The sequence below is a fragment of the Columba livia genome, chromosome Z (assembly GCF_036013475.1).
Source record: "Columba livia isolate bColLiv1 breed racing homer chromosome Z, bColLiv1.pat.W.v2, whole genome shotgun sequence".
Classification (NCBI taxonomy): Eukaryota; Metazoa; Chordata; class Aves; order Columbiformes; family Columbidae; genus Columba; species Columba livia.
Window position 1 is genome coordinate 29,831,634 of NC_088642.1, and position 12,371 is coordinate 29,844,004.

The 12,371-nt window shown below is 35.1% G+C and overlaps 1 protein-coding gene across 1 annotated transcript in view; it reads left to right on the forward strand.

Moving 5' to 3' along the window:
- IPO11 (importin 11) overlaps nucleotides 1–12,371 on the forward strand; it is a 96,750-nt gene that overhangs the window by 39,836 nt on the left and 44,543 nt on the right. The window contains exons 18-26 of the mRNA XM_065045266.1: nucleotides 913–1,039; nucleotides 2,127–2,160; nucleotides 2,339–2,379; nucleotides 3,470–3,586; nucleotides 4,971–5,084; nucleotides 9,064–9,179; nucleotides 10,703–10,779; nucleotides 11,336–11,415; nucleotides 11,998–12,078. Of these exons, the coding sequence (XP_064901338.1) occupies nucleotides 913–1,039; nucleotides 2,127–2,160; nucleotides 2,339–2,379; nucleotides 3,470–3,586; nucleotides 4,971–5,084; nucleotides 9,064–9,179; nucleotides 10,703–10,779; nucleotides 11,336–11,415; nucleotides 11,998–12,078 (787 nt within the window). The remainder of the gene's footprint in view (nucleotides 1–912; nucleotides 1,040–2,126; nucleotides 2,161–2,338; nucleotides 2,380–3,469; nucleotides 3,587–4,970; nucleotides 5,085–9,063; nucleotides 9,180–10,702; nucleotides 10,780–11,335; nucleotides 11,416–11,997; nucleotides 12,079–12,371) is intronic.

Here is a 12,371-nt window from a genome sequence, read left to right on the forward strand (position 1 = left end):
TGTTAACTATCTCATGGTTATCGGAATGTTTATCACATTTATTAAATATACAGAAGCCTTGATAGCTTCAGTTTAAATTGCTGTCTTAATGGCTTACATGACAGAAGTTCATAAAACGAAAAATACGTTTAGGATAACAAAGCAAAATGATTTATGTGAAATTGTGTGGATGGGGTTCATCTTGCCTAACTTTATATGTGTGCAAGTTAAACATTTAAATTTGAGCTGCTTTTGCCCATCAGCTTTTATAATCAGTTGAGAAAAACAGCAGCTCTATGGAATGCTTTTCTTAATCATTATGTTAGGTAATCCAGCTCGTTGCCTTTCTGGTTCTTACTTCTTTGTATTGACTCAAAAGCTGTTTGTTTTGTACCTTTATTGCAGTAGTGGTGCAAGATTAGGTAATGTCCGTTCTTTCTGAGAATAGTCTTAGACTGATGACACAAAATACTGTGGCAGTTGCTGTAATGCAGTACTTAAGTTTGCATTTTCAAGTAGTATTAGACCTAAAATTTTTAGCTTAAAAGGAATATCAATGAAATTGCTGGAAAGTATGGTGATCACAGTAGACTCCATGGTGGCGGTAATAAATCTAAGATTTATTTTTAGTTTAGTTTATCGGTGTGCTATGTGCAGAATAAACTGTATCTCTACTGGGATCTTCAAGATTCAGTCATTTAAGATGAAAGTTACCTTTTTCTGACTAAGTTGGTGTATCCTGAGCCTTCTAGTAAAGAATTTTGATGAAAAAAATTCTTCATTAAAGTTCTAATATTGGTCTTGACAAACTACATCTTCTATTGGGGAATAATGTTTTCCTTGTGATTCTTAGTTTTCTTTTTCATCAAAGTGTTCTACAACGGCAAATATGATGAGTTAATGAGTACATTTTTTTTTTCCCCACTTTTAAAGATATAAACCAATACGTCGAAGAGTAATTTGGCTGATTGGGCAGTGGATTTCTGTAAAATTCAAATCAGACTTGAGACCTATGTTATATGAGGCAATTCGTAACTTGCTTCAAGACCAGGACTTAGTGGTAAGTATAAATGAGTGATGTTCTGTAAACACAGCTGAAACAGAAATACCATACCTTATGTAAATTTGATTGAGAACTTCACACCTTGCAGTCTGTTGTTTTGCAAGAGAGAATCTGTTGGGAAGCTGTGGGGGTATTTAGTTGTTGACATGTTGAACAATAAGGTCAAAGACATAAAACAAGCCCTTAAGATAATCACTAGGTGATTACGTCAGTGCGAAAATGAATGACAATAGTGACAGTCTGTCTTTTGTAAGAAGAAATTGTGAAGGGTCTGGAGAGAAATAATTTATAAACAAATGAACAGTTTGTGTAGATCAAACATCGTTATTCTGTGACTAGTCCCTGCAGTATACAGTATTATTTTAGCATCAACAATAGTTATGTGCTAACAGCGTTTGTTGCTAAGCTGGTTGAGTACAACTCTGTGGTTTTAAGCTACGATTTCCGTAGACCAGCAGGCAAGGTTGAATTAAGAAGCTGTTTTTGTGATTGTTTCTTCCTTTCTTTTTATTTTTACTTTTTTAAATTTTTAAACAGACTTAGCAGCCAACTGATAGAGCTACTCTGTTATGGCAGTCATAACAGTTTTTTCAGTGATTCCAGACAGCTTTAGCAGAGCAGGATGTGTTTCTGTGTCGATCTCGTGACTGTTTTTGGTTGACACTTTTGGAGCATCTGAACATCTACCAGGGAAGAACATGCCAGCTTCTTGACTATATTTGAATCTGTGCTTTGTGAGTGACAGCAAGCCATGAGATAATCCCAAGTTAAACTCCTTCTCTGTTGCAAGAGTTTTTCTCACAGGCTACTTTCTTGTTTAATTCTTTCTTGACCTTCATGAAGGTTTTACCTGAGAAATTTCTCCAGGTGGTACCACTTTAGCAATGCCAAATAAACTGTAAAGGATACTGAAATGAAAATGTTTGTGTTGAACTAACTACATTTCTTAGAGGGTGACAGAACACACAGAATGATTCAATTGCCAAAACAGCAACTGCTTTGATATTGTCAGATATTATATTGATAAACAACAGGCTTACTGGACATATGTGTGATAGATACATCTTGACTTTTCTTCTTTCAGGTCCGTATTGAGACAGCTACGACACTGAAGTTAGATATCCTTTTATGGACAAAGATGTTTGATTAGCTCTCAATTCAGAGTTACTGGAAAATAAACAACTTTAAACTTACACAAACATTATAACATGAAGAATTAATATCCATGGAATATTTGCTTATTTGAGTCTTGTATCCCTCTACAGTCTGTATTATTTTTTCTTAATGGTTATTTACCTGTAGATGACTTTGAGTTCAGAACTGACCAGTTCCTACCGGTAAGACCATTTATATGAACATATTCTGATGAGCAGATAGATCTATAGAGGAAAGAAGGAAAAAATGTCCAGTTTCATTTCAAACCACAGTATTTAGTAATTAGTGTGTGTGTGTTTCTTGGGTTTTTTTTTCAGTTTTCATAGGCCAAAACATGTAAAGACTCATACTGTTGCTGCTAAGGTTGGTGTTGTACAATACACAGACAGGCAATTAAAAATGTGTTGCTATTATGACTATTACAACTTCCTAGCATTGGGTGTAGTACTCTCATTCTCTGCATAAATATATATTTTACCAGACGCTAAATTTCTTCATGCTATGACAATATGCATTCTGTCTTCAACAAGTCTGCTCACCAACGTGACTTTCCAGTATGCCTGTTTCACACAGTACTTTTCAATCTACTGTTTCACAAAAATATTAAATATAAGTGTGTGATTAAAATAGCACCTTAAAAACGTAAACTGTCTTGGTCTCCTACATTTGCATTCTTTACAGTGGTCATTACTATTGTCATTAAGTAAACAATGAAATGTTAAGCTAAACATACAACATTTATTTTAATCACTGAAACATAGCAGGTGCTTTTTTCTTCTCGTTTGATTATGACTTCTTTGTTAATTACAGCTCTCTTGTGAATGAACAAAACAAAAATGCAGAGTGCATCTACACTGTTCAGTATCTAAATTTCATCTGTGACCCAAAAGCTGGAAGAGCCTACCTTAGCTTTGACCCTAACAAAGTGCTCCTTCTGGAGAGATGCCCTTCAGCTTTATAATGTTTTATCTGTGAAGTCATGTTTATACTTGCCCAAACATGAGAATGGCTTATGTTCAAACTGGATAACATTTGAATAGTTTTATTAAAGAGTCTCTCTAAATATTTTTATCTTGTTTTAGACAGTGGTTGGTTAGTGTGATTGGCTAGCGTGCCTTTTTCCCAATGAAAAAGTAACATTTTGCATACTTTGCAATTGTCTTTCAAAGTTCACAGATGTCTTAGAGTGGTAGGAGTATGCAAAAATCACCAATTCATGTCACCAGTTGTATTTTTAATGGTCTAATCTGTACTTATTTATTTTTATTTCAGTATCTAGAACCCATGTTTACACTGCTCTTTCAGCTGCTTCAGGAAGTAACACAGTGTGACACCAAAATGCATGTACTTCACGTTCTGTCTTGTGTGATTGAAAGAGTGAATATGCAGGTATTTTTTTTACAGACTTCAGTGCTAACTTTCTACTTCAAATACAGAGGATGACTTTTTGCTTTACATAAAAATAGTGGAAAATATAATTGATTAATAGACTAGTTATTGTTATGGTCAATGCTTGCATTATTTGCATTCCTTGGTTCTCTTGTTCTTTTCCAGTTCTCATTTATCTTTTTTGTAACATGTTCTTGCTCAGTTACTGCTTTTCTTTATTTACCATATATTTTTTTGTATCGACTCATCTTTTAGAGTACAGGAAGACTTTTACTGCTTATCTTAATGCATTTCTTTCAGTTTTCTTTTTTTAATTTTCACTTTCAAATCTAGTTGTCTCATCTTATATCTAAACTAGTATTTTATTAAATCTTACATATTAAGAGACATTTTGGGAGTCAAAATGCTTCACACTCGCAGGGACTCTGCAGTTAAATTTGTAATCTTATCTTCACTGATAGGGGTTACAATTGCCTATACAGCACTCTCCTAACTGCATGAAGAGTTTGAAGTTCACATATATTTTTAGTGCTTTCTTCTTAGTGTTATTCTTCAGCTAGAACGTAAAGAAATTGAAGATGCTTTTGCAGAATTCGAAAATGAACTGTTGATTGATATTGTGTCAGGTTTTTTTGCAGCATTGCTTTATTAAGCACAGAAATAATGCATGGTTTTATCTCCTCTTTCCACAAGTAATCCTGTCTGAGAGCCAAATGTAGCTTTCCTAATTGTCTGCTGTAAGAAAAGTCAACACAACAGCAGATTTCCCTGAATTTTAGATCAGCTAGAGAAGAAACAGAAAAAACAATTTGAGAAAGAATGTTTAAGTCTGTTTAGGTTAATTCCTAATTAAATAATTTTGAAGACAAACAGCTTAACTTTTTGTTATTGTAGAGCATCACAGAAAAAAATTAGGTTGGGATGAACTTCTGGACGTTATGTGGTCCAACCCCTGCTCAAAGCATGGGTAACTTTGGAGGTTATTCAGCATTATTTTTTTTTTCATGGGACTGCTTCTGGTGATCTTAAAGAATGCTGTTGTTTAGGACTCCTGTCTAAGTGAAGCATATATTAATATGAAAATATCTATGGCTATCAAATAAAGTATTGTTTGTGTTCTGTTTTCTACCTAAGCCTCATTGCCATGCACAAATTTTACTATAGGTAATAATGTTCTTCTCAAACCACTGTGCAGTCAGAAGTGACTTCAGTCACAGAGTGTGGAAAATGGTGTTTTAGGAAGAGGAAAGAGGAGTAAATCAAAGCAAAATCTTTATTTTTACTGTGGCAAAAGCAGGTCTTAAATATTTCAGAAGTTATGCTTGGGATAAATGAATGGCCTTGTTTCATACATTAAGAAGTGAATTTGTGTTCTGAACTTCAGATACGACCATATGTAGACTGTTTGATTCAGTATTTACCACTCCTTTGGAAACAGAGTGAGGAGCACAATATGCTACGATGTGCAATTTTAACCACCCTCATCCATCTTGTCCAGGTAAGGGATCAGAATCCAATAAATGTTGTCAATATCTCTTAGAGTTCTTTCTCAGACATGCCTACATGTGTTCTGTGTTTATGTGTCTATATAGAGGTAAAATTAAGGTATATTTTGGTTTTGTAGGCCATTTCTAAGTATTTCTCAGTCTTATAATAAAAATGTCTTTCTCTGATAGTGAAGATAAGCGTGGTTAATGTTAAGCACTAAACTGTTTTGTTTTCGGGGCTGGTATGGTAAAAGCAGTTCTTTAGGCAGATCTGCTTGTGTTTGTGGAGGGTTCTGATTTTGTAATCTTGGAATTAAATCTCCTTTAGTTACCTTATGTGAAAGAGCTTGTTCTAGCTCCCTTTGTTTCACATCCAGCATTAGGAATCTCGATCTCTTCTTACAATTGTTATATACAGTTCTGACTTGGTTCTGCTGTGTAGGCACATGTTTCCCCATTACTTTCAATTCAGCTCCAGAGATGTGAAATTTCTGTTTTGATGTCAAACTTTCTGTAAACATGAGCCACTTTTAAATCACAGGCCAAGATATGGGCTACCACAAGAAGTTTCCCTTCACCTGTTCTTGCAGTTTTGATTTTGATTCAGATTAGCATCACATGTTTAAATCATAAGTGTTATTGTTACAATTTTTACCATTACCTTTCCACTGCTAACCTCTGATATCTATCTGTCCCTTTGCAATTATTTTTGCAACATTTTTTTATAGTGTGTGGAAAAAATACTTTATTTCATCCCATATTAAACTTCTTAACTTTATGATGTTCTCTTGTGCCCTGTACATCTATTATATGAAACAGAGAAAATATCAACTCTGAACCACTTGCTTTGTTATATAATTGATTTGTATCACATCCCGTTATTTGTATTTCGGTCTCTTTGATATATTTTTTTTTTCCTTTTGAGAATTTATCAATGCTCATTATGGATGTTTTAGCTATACTGTAGTATCTCCTCTTTCTAATGTCCATTTTAAAACAGAATGGCCAGAACTATTTTAATGCCTTACCTTTGTTTGTGACTGTGGCTCATAAGTGAAGTAAGTGACAGTAGTACTGAGAATAACGGTGAACATAGTGATTCTCAGACCATTGTTTTTCTGTAGATTTTATTTTTTTTTATCTGTGTGGTGTAGCAAACTTTTCCTTTCTATGATATATAGCTTGCATTTATCAACATTAGGTCTCATTAGGTTGTTCATTCAGCTAAGTTTGTTTAGTTCACTTAGTATCTTAACTGTTCTCAAAACTAAAGGAATGTAGATAACTTTTGGTCCCAGATTTTGCCATATAACATTAATTGCTTTGTTGACTGACCTTGTATCTAAATTGAAGTTGCTGATGATCTGTATTCAGATAAATGAGTTTTGACCTTTTAGAATCATAGAATCATTTAGGTTGAAAAGACCTTTAAGGACATTGAGTCCAACTGCAAACCTAACACTGCAAAATCCTCCACTGAACTAACTCCCTAAGTGTCAGATCTACGTATCTTTTCAACACCTCCATGGATTGTGACTCAACCACTTCCCTGGGCAGCCCGTTCCAATACCTGACAACCCTTTCTGTGAAGAAATTTTCCTCATGTCCGATCTGAACCTTCCCTGGCACAACTTGTGACTATTTCCTCGTTGTCCTATCACTTGTTACTTGGGAGAACAGACCAACACCCCCCCATGTTAGAACCTCCCTTTAGGTAGTTGTAGACAGCGATAAGGTCTCCTCTCAGCCTCCTTTTCTCCAGGCTAAACAGCCCCAGTTCCCTCAGCTGCTCCTCGTCAGACCTGTGCTCCAGACCTCCCAACAGCCTCATTGGCCTTCTCTGCACTCTCCCCACCACCTCAAAGTCTTTCTCATATTGAAGGGCCCAAAACTAAACACAGGATTCAAGATGCAGCTTCACCAGTGCTGAGTACAGTGGCCCAATCACTCTTCTAGTCCTGCTGGCTACACTATTCCTGGTACAAGCCAGGATGCTCTTGGCCTTTTTGGCCACCTGGGCACACGCTGGCTCATGTTCATCCGCTGTCCATCAACACCCTCAGATCCCTCTCTGCCAGGCAGCTTTCCAGCCACTCTTGCCCAAGCCTGTAGTGCTGCCTGGAGTTGCTGTGACCCAAGTGCAGGACCCGGCACTTGGCCTTGTTAAACCTCATACAATTGGCCTCAGCCCAACCATTCAGCTGGTCCAGATCCCTCTGTGTGGCCTTCCCACGCTCCAGCAGATCAACACTCCCACCCAACTTGGTATCATCAGCAAACCTATTAAGAGTGCACTCACTCCCCTCATCCAAATAATTGATAAAGAGATTAAACAGAACTGGCCCCAATACTGAACCCTGGGGAACACCACTCATGACTGGTCTCCAACTGGATTTGGCTCTGTTCACCACAACTCTTTGGGCCCAGCCATCCCGCCAATTATTTATCCATTGCAGAATCCACCTATCCAGCCCATGAGCTGCAATTTCTCCAGGAGAATGCTGTGGGATACAGTGTCAAAAGCTTTAGTAAAGTCTAAGTACACAAAATCCAAAGCCTCTCCCTCATCCTTAGTAAGCAGGTCACCTTGTCATAGAAAGAGATCAGGTTGATCAAGCAAGACCTGCCTTTCTAAACCCTTGCTGACCGGGCTTGATCACCTGCTTGTCCTGTATGTGCTGCATGATGGCACTTAAGATTATCTGTTTGGGTAGTTTTGATTCTTAATGGTTATTTGCCTCTCCTCCCTGTTTTTCTATACATGTACAATATGTTCTCTAATTCCTCTAGGGGTTTACTGTAATACTGTTGCAGTCAATTTTGAACTCCTTTAGAAATTTTTAGCTGCTTGCTTTATCCAGAGATATTAGTTAAAATTACCTGAATTTCTTATCAGTGAAAGAAAAACTCTTGGTATAACTAAATAATCCTTAAACTGGAAATATGTAGAAATATCTGTGCTGTTGGCAGTAAAAATTCAAATAAGTTGTAATACATTCCTGAGAAAAGATTGACAAATAAAACCATGCACAGTTATACTGCTTGCAGAATCCATGGTATTAAGCACTTCTTTAATATGGACTATGGCCAAAAGTATAGGTGGACCCCAAAAAATTAAGCAAATTTCTGCAAGTTTCTTTTTCTTCTATGACAAGTATGTTTAAATGAGTAATTCCACAAAGAAGCCTTAACTGAGAAACACCAAATAATTTTTAACTTAACAGTTTCTGAAAAGAATAGCTGTGCAACAGCAGCATTCAGCTAGCCTCAGTTCTCTTAAGTAGTAATATTACAAAACATTAAGTAGTTACAGATTTAAGAATTCCATTCTTTTTAGGATTATTTTAAATTTATGATTAGTTATGACAATAGTTATCTTAACCCATCTTTTTTAATAAGCTGTTCTTATGAAATTATTGTTGAAAAAGAGTTTTACTCTGCATTCTTTGGAAGACATCTTTGTGTATGACTCATGGATAACTTAAAAAATAAATCACTGTCATCAGTTTGTGAATCTTTGTGTAGCAATGAAAAGAAACCCTCCTCCTGAATCTCAGAATATGTCAAAGGTGTAGTAAGTGATAGGTCCAAAGAGTAATTGTTTTCTTGATTTTTAGAACATTTTATTTGGCATTTAGTTATTTAGTATTTGTTAGAGCTGTGACTTTTCCCCAAAAGACAATAAACAATGAATATAATAATGGGTATTATTTATAATTTTTTCTTCTAAATCAACAAGAAAAAAAAAGGCAACTACTTTTATTAAAAAACATGCAGTTTTCTCAAGACATGTTGAGAGAAAGCTCAGGAGTATCAGACTATATATTGTTGTTGAACCATTTAGATGCAAGTTCAACCTTTGACTTCTTGAATGCATATTTACAGTATGCAAGTAGAACACCATCAGAACTATTTTATGTGCTGTTCTTCAAATGCTTGATTTGAGGGTTTTTTCAAGTATTTTATTGGGTTTTTTCTTTATTTTTATAGGGCCTGGGAGCAGACAGCAAAAATCTCTATCCTTTTCTACTTCCAGTTATTCAGCTAAGTACAGATGTTTCTCAACCTCCACATGTCTATCTTCTGGAAGATGGTTTAGAGTTGTGGTGAGAATGTTTTTTATCAATTTCTAATTTTTAAAATTTAATTTTTTTATCCCCAGAGGAAAAAAAAATCTTTTACAAATCTTTGACGTATTAAGAATGTATATGTTTTTGTTATCTTACCTTGACATTATCTGTATCATACCTTTGTTCAGAAGAGGTGAGGTTAGGAAGTTAATAACAGAAACATAATTAAAAATAGCTGAGTAGATAATCCATTTTCTGGCAGTGATAGAGAGATATAGTTCTGTTGTGGCAATGAACAGCAAGACAAAAACTGTAGACTCACTATAATGTAAATGCTGAACCAACAATTTGATCCGCTTGACTTTGGAAGCAAGTAACTCAGTGAATCTCCAAGCTGGTTGCTGGAAGAGATGGCAAGTTTACAGGGATAAGATGCAGAAGTTTTCTTTCAGATCTCAAGCTATTTGGTGACTGAACATAAACCAACAAGTGGTGCTGTGATTAGTTTACCATGTGGCTAATTCCATTGTTCCTGGTGCAGCTGACACTCTAGGAGAAGGAAAGTTAACCTGGACTGAGTTCAGCACATCTGATTTTTGCAGAATGGGAATATATTGAGTTTGTCATGAAAATAGCAAGGGATTTCTTTGAAAAATTGTAGATGGACATTTTAATTGCAGAGGCTTAACCTATGAATGATCTGTTGTATTCAGCAAAACTAAAATTCATAAAGATATTGGTGGTGGGGGAGCAAGTCAAAGTACAAGATCTTGAAAAAATTTAAGATAGGGGCCTTTTTAATGTATCAGGTCAGAACTTTCATATGTTCTTCATAAGACTGATGGTGAAATTGTTATTCTGATGCCTATGCAGAAGAATGTAAATATGATACTTTAAGGTGTCCTAGAGCACCAGTGGAACCAGGATGGAGCTGGCAGAGATAGCTGGGATGGCTTCCTGAGCCAAGAGCAGGGGAACAGCTAAGATATTTTACATGATCATAAATGTTATTTAAATACGGTAATCCCACACCTAATGTCTAGGAACAAACTGGAATGTGTTGCTGTGGCTTTAAGTATTAATTCAATTTATAGCTACTGTTTTCAAACCTCAAGATTATAAATGTCTGCAAACAATACTAAGTATGTAGTTAAAAGTAGAGGTTTGAACTGATTGCTACCACAGCTGCTCCTTTGAGATGTAGAGTACTACACATGTTGTCCTTACACTGTGAATATTTCTCTTTACCCACCTTCTCTGAGTTCCCTATTTCAGTACTTTGACATTCTCAGTGCTGTACTAGGGAGGTTAAATTGTCTTTAAAAAAAGACAGTGGCATGTTTTTCTTTCTTTTCCTACCTTAGCAAAATCCATGCCTATAGTGATGGATGTGTTTTAAAGACTAACAGGACACTTGAAGTGTACTTCAAGTAATCGTTACGCATTATTTAAGGATCACAGAGGACGTTAATAGAAGTTACACTGTTTTACATCTGTCAAAATAATTGCTTAGTGTTATCCCTAGATCATGTAAAACATTTCACTTAATCTGTTCTCAGGTTAGTGACTCTGGAGAATAGTCCATGTCTTACATCTGACCTCCTGAGGATATTTCAGAACATGCCTGCCCTTCTTGGTAAGTCTTTTACTACTAAAATTTCTGATTTATTTTTTTCTACTGTTTGTGTTGTTCATATATTAATCAATTCTGCAGTGGCTACAGGAACCAAGAGGGCTTGCAGAACTCTAATTTAGAAAATGAAGAGCAGGTTTTTATTGTTTGACTTTCCTATCTTTAATATTTATTATCTACTTACCCTAGATTATAGCATTTTTAAGTCTTGCATAAATGTTACTTGTTAGAGGTATTCATATACAATAATAGGGGACAAACCTATGTGGGAATGGAACAGTGTATGTAAATAAATACAGTGCAGCTTTGCTAACTCAGACCCAAAAGGACTGTTGAAAATATTTATAACCATTTACATAGAAGTAGTTGATTTGGCTGTGTTGAAGGTGGTGTAATAAAAGTTATTGTCTTGTAGTTTTTGCTTTGTATTAGTTGCCTTTGTGGACCAGGTCCTGTGAGACTTGATTTGATTGTGAATATACACAAGATTAGTGTGAATCATTTTAGTTGTACTTCAGTTTGGTGATGACATTCTGAATTGTGATTTCTTTTTTTCTAGACATGAGTTCAGAAAACCTCAAAAATTGCTTTAAAATCATTAATGCTTATATATTCTTATCATCATCTACATTTTTACAGGTATGTTACTGTTACAAAAAGAGTCATATTAGAACCGTAGCTCCCTATTGGCAAACTATCTTTTTTTCTCATGTTGGAAGACAATGTACACACAAACATTTGTACTCTTAGTCATTTATGTGTATACACACATATTGTTCTAATGCTAGCTCTTTATGGCACATAGTGGACACTCAAATAAGATTTGAGAAAGATTATTATTTAGAATGAATGTTTTGTGGATTGATTTAGTATTTTGGTACCTGAAAAGGTCCTATGGAGACTAGTAATAGTTACTCTGAATATCCAACGAGATGAAAATTATGATAATAAATTCTAGCAAGAAATTAACTAGAGATATTATGCCTTGTTCTCAAACTTTCTTCATTAGAAAATCCCATTAGAAAATCCATTGAGATTGATTGTTTAAAAAACCTGTAATGTTTAAAAAATGCTTAGATTAGATTTTACTTGGTTCAGGAAATACAAGCATTTTAAAAACTATGAAGTTAGGTCTTTGGACAATATGTAATCCTTTATGTGTTGAATTTTGGAATGTATACATAGTTATAAAACATGCTTGCCTTTTTAAATTAATTTCAGACTTATGCTACTGACTTATGCCGGTCATTTTGTGAACTTTTGAAGGACATAACTACTGAAGGTCAAGTTCAAGTTTTAAAGGTAGAGTGTAATAAAAATAATATCTGGGTATTCAGATCTGTAAAGCTGTTATTCTTGGTAGTGCTTTATCAGGTTAGAGTAATATTTTCAAGTATGATAAATGTAGAACATGTAGAAGAAAACAGCTTATTTAGCACACATTGACATTGGAGTCAGTGGTATTTGAAACTGAATATTTAAAGTTTGTGTGTGTGTGTATGGAGAGTGTATACACACACACTTTTTTAAAATACTACTTTTCCCAAGAGAACGTTAATGTAGCCCTAAATACAGCACCCTAAAAAATAATCCCC